Source organism: Rhinolophus hipposideros (genome assembly GCF_964194185.1).
Source record: "Rhinolophus hipposideros genome assembly, chromosome: 20".
NCBI classification, from domain to species: domain Eukaryota; kingdom Metazoa; phylum Chordata; class Mammalia; order Chiroptera; family Rhinolophidae; genus Rhinolophus; species Rhinolophus hipposideros.
Genome location: NC_138066.1, coordinates 21,920,515 through 21,940,947, shown reverse-complemented (window position 1 = coordinate 21,940,947; position 20,433 = coordinate 21,920,515). Strand labels below are relative to the sequence as shown.

At 44.6% G+C, this 20,433-nt stretch overlaps 3 protein-coding genes across 4 annotated transcripts; all 3 read left to right on the top strand.

Annotated features, from left to right (window-relative positions):
* Positions 1 to 232: 232 nt before the first annotated feature.
* LOC308489168 (C-C motif chemokine 23-like) lies at positions 233 to 6,028 on the top strand. 2 transcript variants are annotated; one of them, XM_081029956.1, is made up of 5 exons: positions 233 to 421; positions 2,886 to 2,933; positions 3,535 to 3,675; positions 4,097 to 4,208; positions 4,565 to 6,022. In XM_081029956.1, the coding sequence occupies exons 1-5, from the start codon at positions 325 to 327 to the stop codon at positions 4,644 to 4,646; spliced, it is 480 nt and encodes a 159-aa protein (XP_080886082.1). In that variant the 5' UTR covers positions 233 to 324; the 3' UTR covers positions 4,647 to 6,022. The 2 variants fall into 2 exon arrangements, with proteins under 2 accessions (XP_080886082.1, XP_080886083.1); XM_081029957.1 differs by lacking the exon at positions 3,535 to 3,675 and having other exon boundaries at positions 236 to 421; positions 4,565 to 6,028.
* Positions 6,029 to 12,343: 6,315 nt separating this feature from the next.
* Positions 12,344 to 14,817, top strand: CCL14 (C-C motif chemokine ligand 14; the record flags this gene model as incomplete). Its single annotated transcript, XM_081029959.1, has 3 exons — positions 12,344 to 12,434; positions 14,151 to 14,265; positions 14,713 to 14,817. The coding sequence occupies 3 exons, from the start codon at positions 12,344 to 12,346 to the stop codon at positions 14,798 to 14,800; spliced, it is 294 nt and encodes a 97-aa protein (XP_080886085.1). The 3' UTR covers positions 14,801 to 14,817.
* Positions 14,818 to 17,026: 2,209 nt separating this feature from the next.
* On the top strand, positions 17,027 to 20,013 carry CCL16 (C-C motif chemokine ligand 16). Its single transcript, XM_081029958.1, has 3 exons — positions 17,027 to 17,191; positions 18,446 to 18,566; positions 18,974 to 20,013. The coding sequence occupies exons 1-3, from the start codon at positions 17,104 to 17,106 to the stop codon at positions 19,104 to 19,106; spliced, it is 342 nt and encodes a 113-aa protein (XP_080886084.1). The 5' UTR covers positions 17,027 to 17,103; the 3' UTR covers positions 19,107 to 20,013.
* The last annotated feature ends 420 nt before the right edge of the window (positions 20,014 to 20,433 follow it).

The window sequence follows — 20,433 nt, the reverse complement described above, 5'->3', positions numbered from 1 at the left end:
TTCGTGACCCACATAGGATGTGAGAGCTCCTCCCACAGGGTCTTCTGATTCCTGTCTGGCTAAGGTCTCTATCATAAATTTTGACCTTCTTTTGCCTGTATCCATTGGGCAGTTGGGAAAGCCTCAAGTCATCATTGCCCTCTACTTCCTGTTGCATTCCTAGCCTTGTTCCCTTTTTTAGAAATAGCATGTTGTCGATTATATAGCATTCTGACCTCTGCACGGTGACTTCCTGATCCTTCTTTTCCTATAAATACAAGAGCAGAGCTGCTGTTCCAGGAAGCCCAGGAGTCCTCCAGCCAGCTTTGCCTGAACACCTGGAAGATGAAGATCTCTGCAGCTTCCCTCTCCTTCCTCGTCCTTGCTTCTGCCCTTGGATTCCCAGCCCATGGAGCCCAGGTCCATGGATCCTTGGATCATGGTGAGTTCAGTAAGCCTTCTCACTGGTGGCCAGGTCCATGATAACTTGAAATCCACGGAGGAGGGACACCTTTGTCCTCCTATAACTACTCCCCAGTCCAGATAAGGATATGCATTTAGTACTTGTTTACAAGCAGCAGCAGTAGGGTATAGACCTCTCTCTCTCTGCAGCCTTTGATCCCTGGGGAAAACTGTATACAGATGACTAGTCTCACTTGGGGAAACAATTCTCTTCCTTTTCATGGCCAGAGATATTTGATACCTTCTCTTAGCTGATATTGGACTACCATGTACTGGATTCAAAAGAATTGTAGTAAAATTGTAAATTTGTAAAAGAAGTGTAGAATCCCAACGATATTAGAACTATCATATATCATCTAGTGTAAAATGACCATTTTGGAGAGGAAATGGGACAAGCTGGGCAAGGGACTCACCAAGTCCACCTAACCATTCTATTCATTTATTTAACAATTATCTAATACTTTATCTAATACTGCCTCTGTGCAAGCAGGTACTGTTCTGAGTGTCTTATAGATATTACAACATTGGACCTTCTAACAACATTTGAAATAGACCATCAGCAATTTATATAGTTTTGATTATTATTATTATTATTATTCTCATTGTACAAATGAGAAAACGGAGGCATAGAAACCTTAGATGACTTGCTCAAGATCACACAACTAATAAGTGGTGGAGTTAGGATATGAACCAAATAGGAAGCTGTTATAGAAAGACAAGACCATTTAAGAGTTTATTTTGCAAGCCCCAAACACATCATACCAAGCATATTGAAGTGTACGTACATGCCTCATTAAATATAATTCATATGTACCTATATAAGAAATGAGCTAGAAATTTAGTTGTATTTGCCTAATTAGCATAATGCTGGTCCACAATCCTTACCCAAACGTTGGGGCTAGATGTATTTTGGAATGCAGAATTTTTCAGGTTTTAAAAAGGTAATACAATATGATCCAGCAATTCCACTTCTGGATATATACCCAAAAGAACTGAAAGAAGGTCCATGAAGAAATATCTGTACACTCATGCTAACAGCAACATTATTCATAGTAGCCAAAAGGTAGAAGCAACCCAAGTGCCCATTGACAAATGAATGGATTGAAACAGAGTATATGCATACAATGGAATACTATTCAGCCTTTAAAAAGACAGAAATTCAGACGCATACTACGACATGGATGAACACTGAAGACATCCTAAGTGAGATAAGCCAGTAACAAAAATACAAATGCTGTAAGATTCCACTAATATAACTTACTTACAGTAGTCAAATTCAGAGACAGAAAGTAGAATGGTGGTAGCTTGGAGGTTGAAGTAAAAGGAAATGGGGAGTTATTGCTTGATGGGTACAGAGTTTCAGTCTGGGAAGATGAAAAAAGTTCCAGGGATTGACTGTGGTGATGGTTGTGCAATATGTGAATGTCCTTAATGTTACTGAACTGTTTGTACATTTAAAAATGGTTAAAATCTGACCAGCTCAGTCTAAAGTACACATCTTTTGTTCTTCCTCAGAACTCAATAGCAATGTATTTTGCTCTTATAACTTTGATCACACTCCTCCTTATCTTATCTGATGACTAAAGTTTAAACTCTTTCATAACCCCTGCCAAGTCTATTTTCCATTCATTTACCTAACAAAATTTTAAAAATATTTTTTAAAGGGTGACACATAACTGGACATTACTTAACATTCCTGGCAGAGTCTGGGAAGCATACTTTAATCAAACAACAATATTTCTGCAACAAACACATACAAATATTTATACTAATTTAGCAGGCCTAGATCACTGTGTGTATAGGGTACAAGGTCAGAGCTCCAAGGCAAAAAAAAAAAAAAAAACAGTTAAAATTGTAAATTATAAATTTTATATTATGGATATTTTACTACATAGTCAAAAAAAATAAAAAATACTTTTAAAGAGATAACACATTACTTAACACTCCTGGCAGAGTCTGGGGGGCATACTTTAAACAAACAGTCACATTTCTGCAGCAAACACATACAAATATTTATGCTAATAGGATAGAGACTGTCAATGGCCTCACTTCACTTTGGGTGACATTGTGCCACCAAATCAGTTAATGAAAATTTTTTCTGTTTCCAGAGCCCTGTGGATTCCAGAAATGTACAGAAAGCATTATAGACTATCGTATGATGATGCTATTGATTTATTCATGGTTTGCAGTTTGCTTTTTGTACTTTAAGTCAATAGAATGTTTTCGTGTCTCAAACATTTTCAAAAGTTCCCTGAAAAATGTCAGGGCTCTAATGGAGAAAACGGGTCTGGAGGTGGGTCTATAAACTAGACAGGCATCCAGATTTCCAGCATCGTTGCTCCCTTACCAGAGAACGGGGCTCAGGAATGAGACAGGTAGAGATACTGAGACAATGCTACCTCTCATTGATTTCTCTTCCTTCCCTGTCTGTTCCTCCCAAGCAGAACTCAAAATGATGATAGATCGGCTGCAACCCTCAATACAGGAACAAGGTAAATGTTTAGTTAGGGCATATATAATATTTAAAAGCAGCCGGTGGGTATAGATCCGTTCAGTGGCTTCAATCCACCTTGTTTTCAGGGCATGGAGAAATGGGGGTGGGGAAATGGGGGTGTCCTGAGGGCGGTGAACAACTCCAAGGAAGATCAGAATGGGCCGTAGGTCCCTACTCCACAAATGACCTCTATTCCACCTGGCTGGCCTGGGAATCGGCTCACCTGGGGAAAAGGGTGCTCAAACCCTTCCTTTTTTTTTTTTTTAAGATTTTATTGGGGAAGGGGAAAAGGACTTTATTGGGGAACAGTGTGTACTTCCAGGGCTTTCTTCCAAGTCAAGTTGTTGTCCTTTCAATCTTAGTTGTGGAGGGTGCCATTCAGCTTCAAGTTGTTGTCCTTTCAGTCTTATTTGTGGAGTGCGCAGCGCAGCTCCAGGTCCAGTTGCCAGTTTTTAGTTGCAGGGGGCGCAGCCCACCATCCCTTGTGGGAGTCGAGGAATCGAACTGGTAACCTTGTGGTTGAGAGCCTGCACTCCAACCAACTGAGCCATCCGGGAGCTCAGTGGCAGCTCAGCTCAAGGTGCCGTGTTCAATCTTAGTTGCAGGGGGCACAGCCCACCATCCCTTGTGGGAGTCAAGGAATCGAACTGGCAACCTTGTGGTTGAGAAGACACGCTCCAACCAACTGAGCCATCTGGGAGTGCAAGCTCAGTGGGAGCTCAGCGGCGGCTCATCTCAAGGTGCCATGTTCAATCTTAGTTGCACGGGGCACAGCCCACTATCCCTTGCAGGACTTGAGGAGTCGAACCGGCAACCTTGTGGTTGAGAGCCCACTGGCCCATGTGGGAATCAAACCGGCAGCCTTCGGAGTTAGGAGCACAGAGCTCCAACTGCCTGAGTCACCAGGCCAGCTAAACCCTTCCTTTTCTGGGAGAAATGGTCTTGGACCTGTTGTGGCCCTGCCTGGGTGCCCTCAGACACACAGCTCAACCCCGGGGAGAGTGAAGCAAGGAGATGCCAGCAAGTGCTGGTAGAGGAGGAAAATATCCCCTTTGAATCCTGTGCCTTCTCACCCTCCCCAGCACTTTGGAGTAAAGGGGGAAGGATCTAGTTTTCTTCAAAAAGAGATTCAGTCCTTAAATGGCCCTTCTCTCGCTGCAGGCATGCACCGTCCTGCTGAATGCTGCTTCTCCTACACCTCACGAAAAATCCGATGCGTATTCATGGAAAGTTATTTTGAAACAACCAGTAGGTGCTCCCGTCCTGGTGTCATGTAAGTGCCACACTCACCAGCCATGTCTTGGGAGAGGGGACCTGACGGATGGATTTCCAGAAAAATTCCACCCTCTGGATCCTGCCAGGTCAAGGGTTAGGCTTCTGTCCTCATTGGGTTCCCATAGCGCATCAGCTATGAGATGGTCTGCCTAAGGCAACTCCCGGAAGTCACGAAGGGAGTCTCAGAGATTGAGGGAGGGTCTCAGCGAAGGGATACCCTGCACTCCTACAGCAGAGAAAGGAAGGAACAAGATGGGCTGAACGGGGAATCAGAGGGACCGAGAAAATGGGGCTCCCCCTCCCCATTTGCAGAACCCCCCTCACTGTGTAATCTTTCTCCCCCTTGCTCCCCAGCTTCATTACCAAGAAGGGGCAGAAGGTCTGTGCCAACCCTGCAGACGAAGGAGTTCAGAACTGCTTGATGAGCCTGAAGTAGCTCTCAGACAAGGACCTGGGGAAAATATTGCTTAAGGAGAAGAGATACTAGGTGCCAGCCACCCAAGTCCATCTCTCCTACCACATCTCCTAGGAGTTTCTTGGCCAAATTGCTTTTTTAAAAGCAACAATTTACTCTTCTGTTCTGGTTATAAAAACTATGCATGAATAAAACGTATCCAATTTAATTTTACTTGAACTTTAAGAGGAAAAAGAATGTAAAAATTGCTAAATTTTGGATTTGTGGGGATTTTTTCCAAAATGAGACATCATCGCATAACTTTTTAAGCTAAAAACATGACTCACTCAAGTACAGATTGAATATCGTCAAAGATGTACTTAACCCATTAATGAGGGAACCATAAAAACTGATTCAAAGTTCATCTGAGGAACAGAGATTTATAGAGTTGGTTAGGGATGGCATTCTGAAATGTTTAACTTAGAGAAAAACAGATTAGTATCTAATAGGGCAATATAACCATAACTTTTAGGATCTTTTTTACTGGATAAAAATCATTTGCATCTGCACTGGACAAAACCATAAGTTAACATGTATTTTCACATAGTCTGGGCCCTGATCAATAGTAAATAGAACATCAGTCAAAAATTTATTTCCCTCACAGATGTAAAAAATCCTGGGACTGAAGCTAAAGTTGAATAATATTGAATGCCAACTATAACTAACTATAATTAAATTCACGGGAGGTGGAATACAGCATAGGGAAGATAGTCAATGGTATAGTAACAGCTATATACACTGTCAGAGGGGTAACAAATTGTGGGGGAGGGTTATCACTTTGTGAGGGGTATAAATGTCTAACTAGTATATTGCTTTATACATCTGAAACTAATAAAAAAAAAATCCTTGGGTGGGTCTTTTAAACGATGTTCCAATGTCACATTGAAAGGCATGCAGTCATCCTGTTGCCTTATTTCTGTTTTGGATGTTTCTCCTTAACAGATATAACTTCCTAAAAGATGTCTTCTTTAAAGTTCAAAAACATCAAGAAAAACATTTAAAGTTGGAGTTAATACAATTTTATATTCATATCTATTAAAGCCTATACACTTATATTTATTTGATTTTATTTTTAATTTATTAGTTTCAGGTGTACAAGACAAGGTAATTCTTAGACGTTCATCATTTATATCCCTCACACTGTGAACCCCCCTCCCCCCATACACTTATATTTATAATTAGTAAATCTTGGTCAACTGCCTCCTAAAGTTCAGAAGAAAGCATTGAATTCTAAACAACAAAATTTTTATTAAAAAAAGTTTAGAACCTATGCTTACTTTTTGGGTGATTTGCCATAAGAAATCAACAGGAAAAGGAAACTTATTGATAACCAAATATCCTTTATAATAATAAATTACTACTAGAAAAAATCCTGAGACAATGATTAAAGCTGGAAATTACTAGAATGCCAGAAAGATTAAACTCAAATTGATAGTATAACCTAGCCTTCCTACTAAAATAGCTAATCTTTGAAGGTTTGACTACAGTTTGGAAAAGTTTATTTTACTCCATTATCTGTGAGGAGAGGGATAATAAGCAGGAGATGGTTGGGAATAATGGTTAAAGCAAACATGTACATAACAAGCATTCAGGTGATTTTTATGCAGGTGGTCCTAGGACCTCACTTAGACACACCATTTTAGGAGGTGTGGGTAAATAGGTGTACTAGCTGGTAATGGACAGGTGAAGGGGAAGAGTGTCTTAGTGTATTTCACTCCCTCATGGATGCCTTCCTTTTTTCACAGCATAAGTGGAAATCCCTAGTTCCTTGGTTGTAAATGCAGAAGCTGATTATACCCTGGCTCTGGTAGGTGAAGAGAAAGAAGGAGAAGGACTGGTCAGGCTTTCACTGAGGTTGTCAGAGAGCTTCATTTTTAAGGGGTGGAGAGATGTGGGCCTTCCTGTCTTTGACGAGAAATTATCCAGGGTACTGCCCGATTCTGTTTGACCCTTGTACCCTCTGAAGGGTTCCCACAGCAGATATCCTTCTTTATAGAGGGAACTGTGCTTATAATTTATCCTAGGGCCAACGCTGCACCTAGCTATCCTGAAATGGGGACTGGCAAGGTCATAGCTTGTTCTCTCAGCCTAATCTTCTCCTAACACCCACTGACTCTGATCTTTGTGTTACCCTGCTGAGAAAATGTTTTTTCAATAATCTTCTCCTTTACCTATATGAAGATATAAGTTTTTTCAGCCTCCTTGTGTTTTGCCATCAAGCTGATGCCTTTATATAGAACAGAAATTTCTCACCTTAGGATCAGCTGATGTCATCTTTTCTGATCCCCTACTGCTACTATGAATTTATTTTTGTTTTCATATTTATTCTGTCATTTCAATGGGCGTTGGGGAGGTGAAAGGGGCAAACACAGACGCTCAGGCTTCGGGCCTATGTTTTGATCTTTCCTGTCGTTCTCATTACTTCACTGTATTCTGTTGAATTCAAAAAACTTGGATTGTAACACCAGCCCACTGAGCCCTGGAATACATGATTAAGTGATGGCAACAGCGGCTTTTGGCTTCTTTGTACCATGTTTCCCCAAAAATAAGACCTAGGCAGACAATCAGCTCTAATGTGTCTTTTGGGGCAAAAATTAATATAAGACCCATTCTTATACTATTATATTTATTATATTATATGTTATGTTATATTAATTATATATATTATCTATATTATATTACGTTATATTACGTTACATTACATTACATTACATTATATATTATTAAAGACCTGGTCTTATAGTAAAATAAGACTGGATCTTATAATAGTTTTTGCTCCAAAAGATGCATTAGAGCTGATTGTCCAGCTAGGTCTTATTTTCAGGGAAACACGGTAGAGATTCTGTTGCAGAGCCTTGGTGAAAATTGTTGGGTTTAAACTGTGCTAGACATAAGGGGAATGTGTGTGGTTTCATTGGGTTCCCTGGCTGGTCAAGTTGTTAGCTCACTAGAATGAAATGGAGAGCACAGACCACCTGAGCAGCACAAATGGCAGAGAACCAGGTGTCTCCTAGTCAAGTCTTTGGGTCATGACAATGGCAGCTGACAAGAAATGAAGGATAGAAACTGAGAGTCTCCTTTCTGACCAAGCATCTGTCAATCACAGAAGGTCTTTGAGGTCTTAGAGGAGATAATGGCATGTTATGTCTGGGTCAGTTGTGTGAGACCCACATACTCTAAATATTCTTACACCCTAGTTCTCAAAAACAGAATGTTCGTTATTGCTTCCTTGTTTGCTGTGGTGCCTCTGCCAGAAACTCCCCTCCTCTCAACTCTTCCCAGCAAAACTTGACCCATCCTGCAAGGTTCAATTCAGGTGCCACCATAAAATTTTCCCTCACTATCCCAACCAGAGAACCTGTCTCCTTTTTCCTGAAATCCTGAAACAGGTATTTATTGTCACTCAAACAGATAATTATTGAGTGACTACTTTATGTTGTACATTGTGGACCTTAGAAAACCATGACAACAAAACAAACTAGATCCCTGCCCTTCAAGAATATTTCAGTGTATAGAGAAGACTGAAAATAAGAAAATATGACATCTGTATGCAAGAATCATATCTAATTCATCACTAAATAGCCAAATTATGCAACATTGGATTAGAACAATGAAGTGGTTTGTACTGAGATCAACCAGCCTGGGACATAGGCCTCCTTAGGCTCCAGTCAGGCTGCCCACGGGCTGATGACACCACCATATTGAAGCACACCAGTTAGGAAGCTGTACTACTGGCATACATACCTCAGAGATATTGTTTGGTTCCAGACCACTGCAACGCTGGTGGAGGTCTTGCTTTCAATTGGTGAAAAACGCAATATCTGTGAAACATAATACATGTAATGTGAAGAACAATAAAACTAGGTATGTTTTATAGATCAGGGCTTCTGAAGCGTTAGCATGCATTAGAATCACCTGGAGGGCTTATTAAAACTAGCCAAATTAAGATTGCTGGTTCCTAACCCCAGAAATTTTAATTCAGTTAGGACTGAGGCTAAAGGATCAGCATTTCTAACAAGTTCCCAGGTAATGTGGTGCTTCATAGTGAAGTAGAAATTTAAAAAGGAACTCTCACTCTTGACTTCATAACTTCAGCATTGTTGCCATTTTTATAAAAAGCATATATTTCCTTAGTAGCCAAAAAATAAATTCAAATAATTGATAAAATGAATCTTCTTTGTCTTTTCAAGGACGAACAACAGAGACCAATCCTTGACTTGTGTTGATACTTGATTTTTTTCATGATGAAGCTTACCTTTCAAAGCTGCTTAATTAGAAAAGAAACATACAACTGGCAAAAGTGTAAACACGGTTAAATAAATCTGACAATCAAAATTGAATTTTTAAACGTAAAAATCTTGGAGTTTGTGCAAAATAGCTAGAAAACAAATGTGTTTAAAAGTTGTATAGTAGTTTTATAATAGAGCTGCACAGAAATCAAGGCATAAAAGGTTGAATGGAAGCATCCATATTTTTACTAATTCTCTTTTAAAACAACAAACAAGATTGAAAAAGTAATACAGCTCATTCTCGTTTCTCTTGGTGTGGGCCAAGACTCTACCAGGGCTGGACCTACATGGTTCAGGCCAGTGGGCCTGGGACTGAGAATATAGCCAGTGTACCCAGAAGATTTGTTACACACAGGGGATAGAGCAAAGAAGTAAACACATTGAGATTAATGGAAGCCCGGTTTCTCACTGAGAGAGTAGGGAGGAAAACATATAGAAAGAAAAGACAAAAATAAACCCTGGTGGTGTTGATTTGGAATTGAATGTGTTGGTATAAACTTTTGGTTTTTCATATAGCTAGACAGATGACATAGAAATTGCTATAAATGTCTGAAATCGACATACCAGAAATAGATACACATTGATACACACACTTATGCATATATGCCTCAATTTAGTTCCTAGTTCTCTCCACTGAGAGCTCAGACCTAAAAGTAATGCCATTCCCAAAGCATGAGTGTCCTAAGCACCCAGATCTTGGTTTCTCAAAACCATTCTCCACTAACAGGAAGCAGGACTCATTAAAGAAATGGCTGATTCCAGAGTGGGGGCAAAGTACAAGGTAAGCCTGGATCACCTTTTCATGCCAATAAGTAAGAAAACGAGGATAAATACTACTAAAATCTTCTAAAAAGAGGAAAAACAAGGATAAATAATAAGTACTCAAATTTTCCTTTAAAGAAAAGGAAAAAACCAAATCAGCACAAATAAAAGTTCCCCCCAAAATATTCTCAATACTCTCAACATGGAATTCTATACCCAGCAAAAAAATACTAGTCAAGGGGCAGCCGGATGGCTCAGTTGGCTAGAGTGCAGGCTCTGAACAACAGGGTTGCTGGTTCGATTCCCACATGGGCCAGTGAGCTGCGCCCTCCACAACTAGATTGAAGACAACGACTTGGAGCTGATGGGCCCTGGAGAAGCGCACTGTTCCCCAGTATTCCCCAATAAAGTTAAAAAAAAAAATACTAGTCAAGTGTGAAGAATGAGTAATGACTTCTGAGGCAAACAAGAACTCAGAAAAGTTTATGTCCCATATACCCTTTCTTTATTATTAAAATTTTTAAATCAATGTATAGTTGTTGCTTTAAAAAACATTTTCAATATTTTTCTAAAGAGACACTGCATACTCATCAGTGGGCAACAGACGAACATTTAAGGTCTCTAATTATGTTACTACCAAATTCCATTCATCCCACTGGATTGCAATTTTCATTCACCTTTTTGAGTCCCTCTTTAAGCTACGAGTCCTCTAAGAACAGGGTCATCTTCATTTCCACCCTCCAAGCTAGCCCAGTACCTGGCATTTGATATTGTGACAAAGAAGTGATGTGGTCACTACACCCTTCCCTTTTCTTTATGGACACCCAGATGAGCTATATTTTCATACATTTGTCATTAAGTTGGAGCCAGGTGACTTCACTTTGACCGTAGAATATAAGTGAAAGTAATTTATACCATTTCCAGAACTGGCCCATAGAAAATTCCCAATCCCTTTCTGCTTCTTCCCTTTGGTAAGAAACCTAGAGGACTTATGTTGAAAATGGTGGCATCACAACATAGAAGAAGGCTTGTCCCTAAAGGGGTGCATGAAACAGCCTTCCCCAACACACACACACCCTTATCTCACTACTGGCCCACACTGGACTGTGACATGAGTAAAAAAATAAACTATATTTAATTAATCCCCTGAGATCTGGAGGTTGTTTGTTATAGCAATTAGCATATCCAGACTAATGTAGACAGGAACTCAGTAACAGCTTGGAAAAATAAAGGAATTTCCGGTAAAGCTCCTAGCAACAACTTGGCAGGTAGGCTAGCCTCCACAAAAATAAAACCGCAGATCAAATATATGGTGATGGAAGGAGAAGTGTCTCCGGGTGGTGAGCACACAATGGGATTTACAGATGATGTAATACAGAATTGTACACCTGAAATCTATGTAATTTCACTAACAATTGTCACCCCAATAAATTTAAAAATAAATATAAATAAATAAATAAAACAGTAAACAGTATTTCTTTCCAACTCATATTTTTCTCAGAAACAACTTGTTTCCTTAGATTGTTCCTAACGACAATTGTTATCATTTGATTTTAGGCATTTAAATAGAGTTATTATTGATGACACCACATACAGAAAATTCCTGATAAATTTGTGTCGTGGCACCTAAGCATGAGAATTCATCTATTTCCTGTGAGATATACATACTGAGACCAGCTCAATTTATTTATTCACCCTTCTCCTACAACACATATTTATAAATCACCTGCTATGAAAATCACTAGGCTCTGCGTGAATGGGCAAAAATAAAGAACAGATGCTGCCTGCTTTGAAGGGCCAAGGAGAGAGGCTGTAATCAGCCCTCTAACCACGGCAGCAACTAGAATGGGGCATGTGCCCGCAAGAAGAGCCTGGTGAAGGCCTGAGAGTCTGGAGTGTGAGTCTGCAGAGGTGGCTCTCAGGGAGGAAACTGCCTCCCATCCCTAATGGGAATAAGTTTAACCCTTTGATATGAGCCCTTCCTTAGGCATAGACTACAAGCATGGGGGGCGGGGGCCAATGTCTCAGATTTAGCAAAAGATCTCAAGGCTGGGATATGTCCAGTGTCCATTTCCAGGCCTCAGAACAAAGCCATATCGGGGCTGAAGATTCGGGATCTGTTTGTCTGGAGATCACGGGGGGGCTTGGGGGTAACAGGATAAGGTCTTGAGTCCCCCATGTCAGGCCTAGGAAATCCTCACTTGAACTCTTAAGCAGAACCTTCAGCTCCTACTCTCATCACCAGCCCCTCACCATACTCTGAGGTGAGGAAATGCTCAGTAGATAATGTATGTAGCAAACATTATATCATGGTTGTGTTACACACTAGCCACTGTCCCAAATGCTTCATGAATATTAGCCCATTTCATCTTTCTATCAGCAGTTGAGGAAACTGAGGCACAGAGAGCATGCATAACTTGCCCAAGTTTTGACTCCACCCTCAAAAAAAGTGCAGGATATGAAATCGCTGAGGCACATCCACTGCCTTCTACTTCCCTTTGACATTTTACTTCCCTTATTTATAAAAACATTTTGCCTCAAGGATCATTTTTCTACACTTCCTCAGCCCAGGAGCCTCAGAAGTGCCTACCAGGCCAGCTCTCCTGCAGCGGCTCCCTCCACAGAAGAATGAAGGTCTCTATGGCTACCATCTCCTGCGTCCTCATCATCATCATCACCATCCCCCAAGGGTCCAAAAGTGAACTTGAACTTACCCCACGTGAGTGCAATGCTTTGACTTCCTTCCAACCTGGTCCTTGTGGGGAAACAAGCAGAGATAAGGCTGCTGGGAATATGAGGAGGAGGGCTCTAGGAGGAGTTCTGGTGTTTTCTTAAACTGATTTCATCCCCACCCTCCCCAGGACCAGTCCCCCTCCCCACCATGGAGTGAGGCCAGCTTGTTTTTCTACTCCCTCAATTCATTTCTCTTTGCCATTAAGCAAAAAACTGGCCCACCTCATTTGGGGGACATCATCCCGAGGGAGACTGGGAAACAGCATTTTGTCTATTTGTCTCCTGAGATGCGGACCCTGCCTGCTTCCAGGGTCAGCCGAACACAAGCAGCATTGCTAAAGTATGGCCTGAGGGGAAATGCAACTGTGTGTGTATGGGGGGGATGGGGGCTGGTAAAGCCACCTTTACAAACCAAACTATTCCTCACCCTTCAATTTCACCTCATTTCCTTTTTGGAAACTAAGGGGAAACACAGAAGGTTGTTGAAATAAAGTTAGTCTGACGTTAATGGGAATCTGGACAGTTTGATTTGCCTCTCTGAAAAGTCCTTGGTCAGCTCAGAGGACTGCCGTGGGAGTGGGTCTCTGGACCAGGTCACCCCTTATTCATTCTTCAGAGAGCGAGGACACTGTCTGGAATGGTGCTAGATAAGAGGGCCACGCCTTTCCCTTTCCACCCCAGCATCCAGCCACCCTCGGTGACCCCTGAGGCCACTCGCATTACTGTCCAGGTTAGTCACACATCATGCACGTCCCAATTACCCCACCCGTAAGCATAGCAGGTGCTTGTTTGTACAGAGCCCTGGTCTAAAACATCTTTCCTGTTATGTCTATCATTTAAGTTTGGTGTGGCTTTGCTGTCACCTCGTACCTCCTAGATAGTCATGACATTTCAGAATGAGAAAATAAGTGAAATATCACCTAATCCAGTGATTAAAAAAAAAAATTTTAGACCATGAAACTTTTCCTTCAAGCAAAAGCTTACACTGAGATCCAATATGTAAAGCAGAAAAAAGGGTTCAATGGGGTCCTATACCCAAGACTCCCTCTCAAATGTATCAGTACCTCCAACACAGTCCCTGAAGCTCCCAGAGCCCCAGAAAACTCCGTGTAAAAAAACCCCAATCCACTCCAACAGACTTGTTGGCAGATGAGGAGACAGAAGGGAAGGAAGGGGTGATGGGCACAAAGGCAGCAAACGCAAGGTGGAGTTAGAATCTGGGTGTCCTGACTCCCCGGCCATTGTCCTTGGGGCTTGGTGTGGGCCTCCTTCCCTCTTGGAGGGACTTGGAGGGGCTGGGTCTGCATTCCCAAATGGCATATGTCCCAATCCCTATTGGGAATTCTTCCAAGTATCCCTCCTATGTGGAGCGTCTCTGCAAGTGTGCCCACAGGGATCGCGTGTGCTCGCTGATAAGGTCAGGGCTTGGCTGCCCTTCAGTCCTGGAGCTGAGTCATCAGCCAGTCTTTCCAGGAGGAATGAAGAATGGGAAGCAGGGTGACTGCTGGTGAAGGAGGAGACAAGAGGACCCAGAGTCATAGAATGGAGAGGGAGATGAGAGGACTGAGTTCCTCCATGGCCCTCTCTCCAAATTCTGCAGGGCTAGCCCTCTCCCACCGCTCGGGTTGCAGAAACAGCCGGCAGGAATTGCCCTGAACAAAGGGCCCAACCTCAGCTCATTCCCTCCATACTTTCTCCGCAGGAGGACCTTACCACCCCACCAACTGCTGCTTCACCTACGTTACCCACACAATCCCGCGGCAACAGATTACAGATTATTATGAGACCAGCAGCCAGTGCTCCAAGCCTGGAGTTGTGTAGGTGGCACCCACACACCACCCTGGGGAGATGGAGCCTGCAGGGCCTGGGGCAAAAGTGGGCAGGGAGGATGTGGAATGGGGCCTCCGCAGGGTGCCTCTCGGGTGTGTAGACATAGGGAAAGGAAGCTCAGGGGCAACCTGGGGGCTTTCTGGCCTATCTGGGGCCTGCTAGGAGCCAGGAAGAAGCTGGCCCTACAGCTGGGGAGGCCTCAAGGGAGGGGAACAGAAGGCAGAAGGGTACTTCCTGGACGGGGACAGCAAGACTAGAAGGGTCTAGAGGCCCTGAGGGGCAGGTCTCAGAAAGGAGAATGGCCCTGGGCTGCCTCTAACAAAGGAAGGAGAACTAGTCTAGGTCAGGTGAGGGACAGTGAAGAAAGGAGAACAAGCTCTCGCTTCCCAGCGGCTGGACCCCGCGTTTGTACCCTTCCCCCTCTTTCTCCATAGCTTCATCACCAAAAAGGGCTACTCCATCTGTGCCGACCCCAGTCAGGAATGGGTCCAGGGCTACATCAAGGAGCTGCAGGAGCTCTGAGGGACGCAGACGCAGTGGACAAGAGCACAACTCAGAATCTTAAAGAGAAGAGGCCAAGCCACCCGCCACCCCCCACAACTCTCAGCCCCAGCTACCTCCTGGGAGCTGCCCTGCCTTGAATTAAAGACCAGTCATGCCCCCTCTTTCATTTCTACTGAATTTACCCATTGGCGGTGAACTGAGGCACTGGTGAGCCCAACCCAGGGTGGCGCCCTCAGCATCGAGCCTCGCTCTACAGAAGTTTGGCCAGAACCTGGTGCAAAACATGGGTCAGGCCTGCAATGTGGGTAGTGGGAAGCTGAGCAGAATATGATAAAGACACTCAGGGAAAAGGCCCCCTTTGCACAATAAATAACTGCGAGAATAACAGACACCAGTTTTTCAGTGCCTTCTATGTACATTATCTTATTTAAGCTTTACAAGTATAAAGCTTAAGAATGACTCATGGACATATTTTATTCTTCCCTGTCCACTTACATATATTAGGTTGAACTATACTGTTTGACTCATTTTTGTATCCCCCACAAGGCCTGGTTCATATCAGGTGCTTAGGAAATGGATGGATGGATGGATGGATGGATGGATGGATGGATGGGAGGATGGATGGATGGATGGATGGATGGGAGGATGGGAGGATGGATGGATGGATGGATGGATGGATGGATGGATGGATGGATGGGAGGACGGATGGATGGATGGATGGATGGGAGGACGGATGGATGGGAGGACGGACGGACGGATGGATGGATGGATGGGAGGACAGATGGACAGATGGACGGATGGACGGATGGATGGATGGAATGAAACAGGAATTAAGAGGAGGCTTATGCTCCAAGAATAACACCCAGCTGCTCCCAAAGGCTCTCGGACCCATCTTCAGGGATCAATGAGGAGCTCTACATACTTGGAGTAAGAGCATGCCCAGGGTAGGAGCAACAGCCACTCTTGCCCCCAGCCCTCCACAGACAAGGGCCAAGAGGGAGCCTGCATGCTAAAGGTACAAACAGGTTTCCTCACACCTCCTTGCCTCCATAAAAACAGGTCAAGGGAGTATCCCACATACATACCCTCCTTATCCTCACAAAACGCCACAGTTTCACTACCACTAACTGCGTTGGATCCACTAGGACTAAATGCATTACATGTTTTTCCCTGTTTGTGAGCAGTCACGCCAAACAGCAAGCCCCATAAGGATCTTCATGTTCCTGTTCTGCCCCTGCCTCCCTCCACTCTCATCTCCTGAAACACGCCCCCGTTCCTCTAAAGCTCACAGTCCATCAGCAGCAAAATCCGCTATATCTTCCATCTCTTCCCTGAATGCTGCCTTCAACATGGGGCTGGTTCCTGGAATGGGCACCTGCAGAGAGAAGATGCTGAGGGGCAGGGGCAGCCTTAGCCAAAGCCCCAGGGCCAAGCTGGGTCTCGCGGAGAATGCCGCAGGTTGTCAGACTCGTGGTGTTGTAGCGCCCTCTGCTGGCCATGATTGGCCATGGTGGCAAGCTGGACAAACCCAGACTAAGGATACCCAGGAGGGATCAACCAGCTAGACCTAAAGCTGGTTTAGGGTCCAAGGTCCAAAGAGATTAATGAGAATACGGACAAATTAGCCAAACACCTCAGCAAAAAACAGAAACCCAAGGACCAGGCACATTATCTTGTTGGAGTAGTAGTAGCATAGTTTGTGACGTGTCCTTAGACTGGGGATGGGGGGACATCGTTCTCAGAGACCACTAAACCCTACTCTTGCCTCATTCTGTGCTCTCTAATCCTACTTTATGTTCACCCTCCCAAAAACTGATCACCTGGGGAAATGGGCACTTCGACCCTCCTTTCTTCTTCCCCAACTTATAGATAGTGGCAGGTTAAGTGGTGAAATCACACAGATCTGGTTTTCAGTACTGCCGATCTGCCTCCTACCCATGTGACCTTGGACAATTTAACCTCTCCAAGCCTCAATGGGCTCATTTGTAAAACGGAAATAATCTCTACTTCAAAACTGTGAGGAATAAGTAAAACAGGACATGCAAGGGAGCTGGCACACGGCACACCTTTGCCACCCCCTCCCTCTCTGTCCTTTCCTTCACATGAATTTGAATCTTACTGAATTCACCTTTGACCCAGGCCCCGCCCTCCATCACCCTCCCTTCCACAAACACTGAGGGAAGCCCGCTGTTTCTCCTCCTCCACTTGCTTTGAAGCGGTCAGAGTCCAGAGACCTGAGAGGTCAGAGACAGAACAACCAGCAGCAAGAAGGAACATCCCTGCCCGGCTCTCCCCTGAAGCTGAACGGCCCCACCACGAGGATGAAGTTCTCTGTGGCTGCCCTCTTTCTCCTCACGCTCACGCTCACCCTCACCCTCACCCTCACCATCACTTCTGCTTTTCAGTCAAGTGAGTCCACCTGTCCCTGTAGGGCAGCAATGAGAAAGGGGAACGGGAAAGCTGGCATTGAGGTGACACCAAGAGTGCTGTCGGGTGTCTGTCATCATCCCTGGGGGCCTCTCCACCTCTGCATGTGGGGCTGCTATCCTCAAACTCTAGCCTTTGGAAGTAGAGCTGGGCTGTGGTCCAGGTCCTTCCGGGGTTGGGCAGTTCCAGGAAGCTGGGTCAAGGTTACGTCAGCAGTAACTTTGATGTGAGGTTACTTCAAGGATACGTCAAGCCTTTAGGAGGAAAAGCTAAGGAAGTAACAGAAGAGACAATAATAAACGTATGCCATGGAGAGGCAGGCAAGGCAAGTGGATGAGAAAAGGCTGCTGTCTGGGAGAGCGGGACAAAGGGTGCTGGGGAGGCAGGCTGAAGTGATGTTTGGGGTGAAGCACGGGAATAAGGAGTCTGAACCTAGACACCCCTTCCTCCCAGTGCCAGGCACAGATTGCTGAGACTGAGGCAGCCAACAGGAGTCCCAGTGGAATGCCTAAGTGGCCATGTAAGGTTTCATAGCCCCCATCTCCATCCCCCAGCCTAGGTCTAAGTAAAGTCTGTGCAAAAGAGGAAAGGGGTTAAAAGGTTCTGGAGCTGCAGGGTGCTTGGGAGCTATGGAGAGCAAGGTTTGCCCACCCCCCGCCCCTGGCCCTACCATCATTTATGAAGACCTGGTGACAGGGAAAGGACTGAGACACTCAGTCCCTCCACCTACCCACCTTCAGCTGCCCCAGTCCTTCTTTACTCCCTAAGCCTACACTTGGCATGCGGTCTTGCCCAACTCTGCCTGTATAAATACTCGGGGGACCAAGGGTTGTGCACACCATGTAATATGCCCACACACTCTCGGGCTACCCCTGGTCTTTGTAAACATTGCTTTGAGAACCAAGGCCATGAATGGCACTTTGTGCAGAGGTGCACGGGGGGCGGGGGGGGGGGGCGGGGGGCAAGGCAACAATACCCTTTGGGAAGTTCAAGCAGGTCTGTGCAATGCAATGGGTTCAGGCTTCCTGGAAGAGAAAATGGCTCACCCAAAGCATGGACTGGCCACATGGTGCTCTCGAGATATTCCAAGCTCTGCCACCAGCTGTGATCAGTCCCTGCTAACAGATGGTTTTGCCATCAGCACAGTGGGAGGAGGTGGAGGACAGGAGGTGGAGGTGGGCAGCCATGGGCTCCCTCTCTGCCTCCTTGGCTCAGCCTTCAATGTGATTCCCTCAGAAATTCCTGAGTCCGTGAACGTTCCACCCACCTGCTGCCTGAAGTATCATGAGAGAGTATTACCAAGGAAACTGGTGGTGGGCCACAGAAAGGCCCTCAACTGTTACCTGCCAGCCATCATGTAAGCGCTTCCCTCCAGGTATTTCTGTGGAGAAGGAAGGGAATCCTGGGCCAGAATGGGATCCACACAAGCAAGCAGTCTCCGTGCTGGAAGCAGGAGAGTAGTGAGTAAAGGCTTCAGCTTTGAATCTCACCGGACAGGCCTGGGTTTAATTCCTGATTTTGCTACTTGTAGCTCTGTTGCCCCATAAATAGTGGGCATAATGAAATGCAAGCCTGAGGGTCTAGGCTGAGTGCGGAAGAGGCCAAAAGAAGGGTTGATGAGGGCGAGAGGCCGGAGAGGGTGTCTCTCTGAGGAGACCAAGATAGGGGAGGCCTAGATAAGCCCCAGGTGAGCTAGAAGTGGGGGGGTGGACTGGACCCCCATTCTCCTCCATGGCCCATGACACTCTAACTCTATCTCCACAGCCTCGTCACCAAAAAGAACCGAGAGATCTGTGTCGATCCAGAAAAGAAATGGGTCAAAGATTTCCTCGAAGATCCCAACCTACCTTTGCTACCCCCCAGGAACGTGGCCCAGTTTAAATCTATTAGATCATAGAAAGGCCAGCTCCTCAACTCCCCACGATGATCGGGCCTCAGAAGAAGCCCAAGTTCAGGAAAGAAAAGTGTAACCCTACGAAAACGCTGACAGCCTTGTGAATGAGTGACAGTCACACTCAGAGAAATAAGCCAGTGCTCCAAAAACTAAAAGTTATTTGAAATATTTTTTCAATCTCTGGAGGAAATGCCAGTTAAGGGAGGTGAGCAGACCTACATTCTTAATACACAGAAAAACATCTTTCATACCCTTCTCCTTGCTCTGCTTTCAATTCCTCCCCTCACACCAATCCACCAGCCATCTATATAACTAGGTTCAGCCATCTCTGACCTCTGACTCCTTAAGAGCCCCGCAGAACTCCTGGCTTGTTCTGTCCATCTTTATCCTTTTTCGAGATCTTTTTCTTCTACTATTCTTTTCTCTTAAAACATAACTTTTTCTTAGCAGACCAGGATGGGAAAGTTCATATGCTAATGATTTTTGTCCCTTTTGCCTGAGACTTTGCTAGATCCCCACCTCCACCCCCTCCGAGATTTGGTCTCCCCAACCCCACCCCACCCCCAACCTAAGTGGCATTGAACATCCCCAGAGAGCTCAAAAACAAAAGAAGAGGTGAGCGCTGTAGTTACTACACTAAGCTTTTCAGGGCAGGGAAAGGGCATTGGACTGGGTTGGGGGTAAAAATCTAGGTCCAAAACTCAACCATTCAATAAAGAAAATTTCCTTTATGCCAACTTGATTCCTAACTTCCTGCCTCCTTCCTGCTAAGGTGGAAGAAACTTAATCTCAGTTTTTACAAGGGCTTCTCAACATTCACCTGAGAATTTTGTCAAAGTTGGGGGCTGGAGAGTTTACAGGGCACCAAGGCCAGACGTACATACTCAATCTCCCCTTCTCATTGCCCCTCTAAGAGAAACAAACAAATTTGGAGAAGCGATCATTCCAAAAACCACCCAAGCCATTCATTGACTTGGATTCAGACTGAAGCTAAAGTACCCTGATGGCCACCTGACCACAGCTGGCCAATCAGAGTCTTTCTCAGAGATGGCATTTGGACCAGAGACACTGGTTGCTGGTTATTGTTGGAGCAGTTTCCCAAGGGAAGACGTCTACGAACTTGCACTCAAGTCCCTGGAGCTGCCTCATTTCCTGTCCCCACTCGAGGTTTGGAGGTTTAGCTAGTCTTTCAGTTCCAGGAGATGACCCGCCATTCTTCCCATTATTCTATTTTTTTTTTTTTTTTTATAATTCCCGAAAGGCCATGGTGGCATTTAGCACCTCTGGAATAACTTTTTGTTGGTTTAGGTCAGTTCTAGTTTGTGTCTGG

What these genes read in the sequence shown, in the direction of transcription:
- LOC308489168 (XM_081029956.1), top strand. Translation starts at nt 325, where the DNA reads ATGAAGATCTCTGCAGCTTCCCTCTCCTTCCTCGTCCTTGCTTCTGCC. An exon ending in ACCCTCAATACAGGAACAAG is followed by an intron (nt 2,934 to 3,534) that starts GTAAATGTTTAG and finishes GTTCAATCTTAG; the next exon opens with TTGCAGGGGGCACAGCCCAC. An exon ending in TGCTCCCGTCCTGGTGTCAT is followed by an intron (nt 4,209 to 4,564) that starts GTAAGTGCCACA and finishes CTTGCTCCCCAG; the next exon opens with CTTCATTACCAAGAAGGGGC.
- CCL16 (XM_081029958.1), top strand. Translation starts at nt 17,104, where the DNA reads ATGAAGTTCTCTGTGGCTGCCCTCTTTCTCCTCACGCTCACGCTCACC. An exon ending in CACTTCTGCTTTTCAGTCAA is followed by an intron (nt 17,192 to 18,445) that starts GTGAGTCCACCT and finishes TGATTCCCTCAG; the next exon opens with AAATTCCTGAGTCCGTGAAC. An exon ending in TGTTACCTGCCAGCCATCAT is followed by an intron (nt 18,567 to 18,973) that starts GTAAGCGCTTCC and finishes CTATCTCCACAG; the next exon opens with CCTCGTCACCAAAAAGAACC.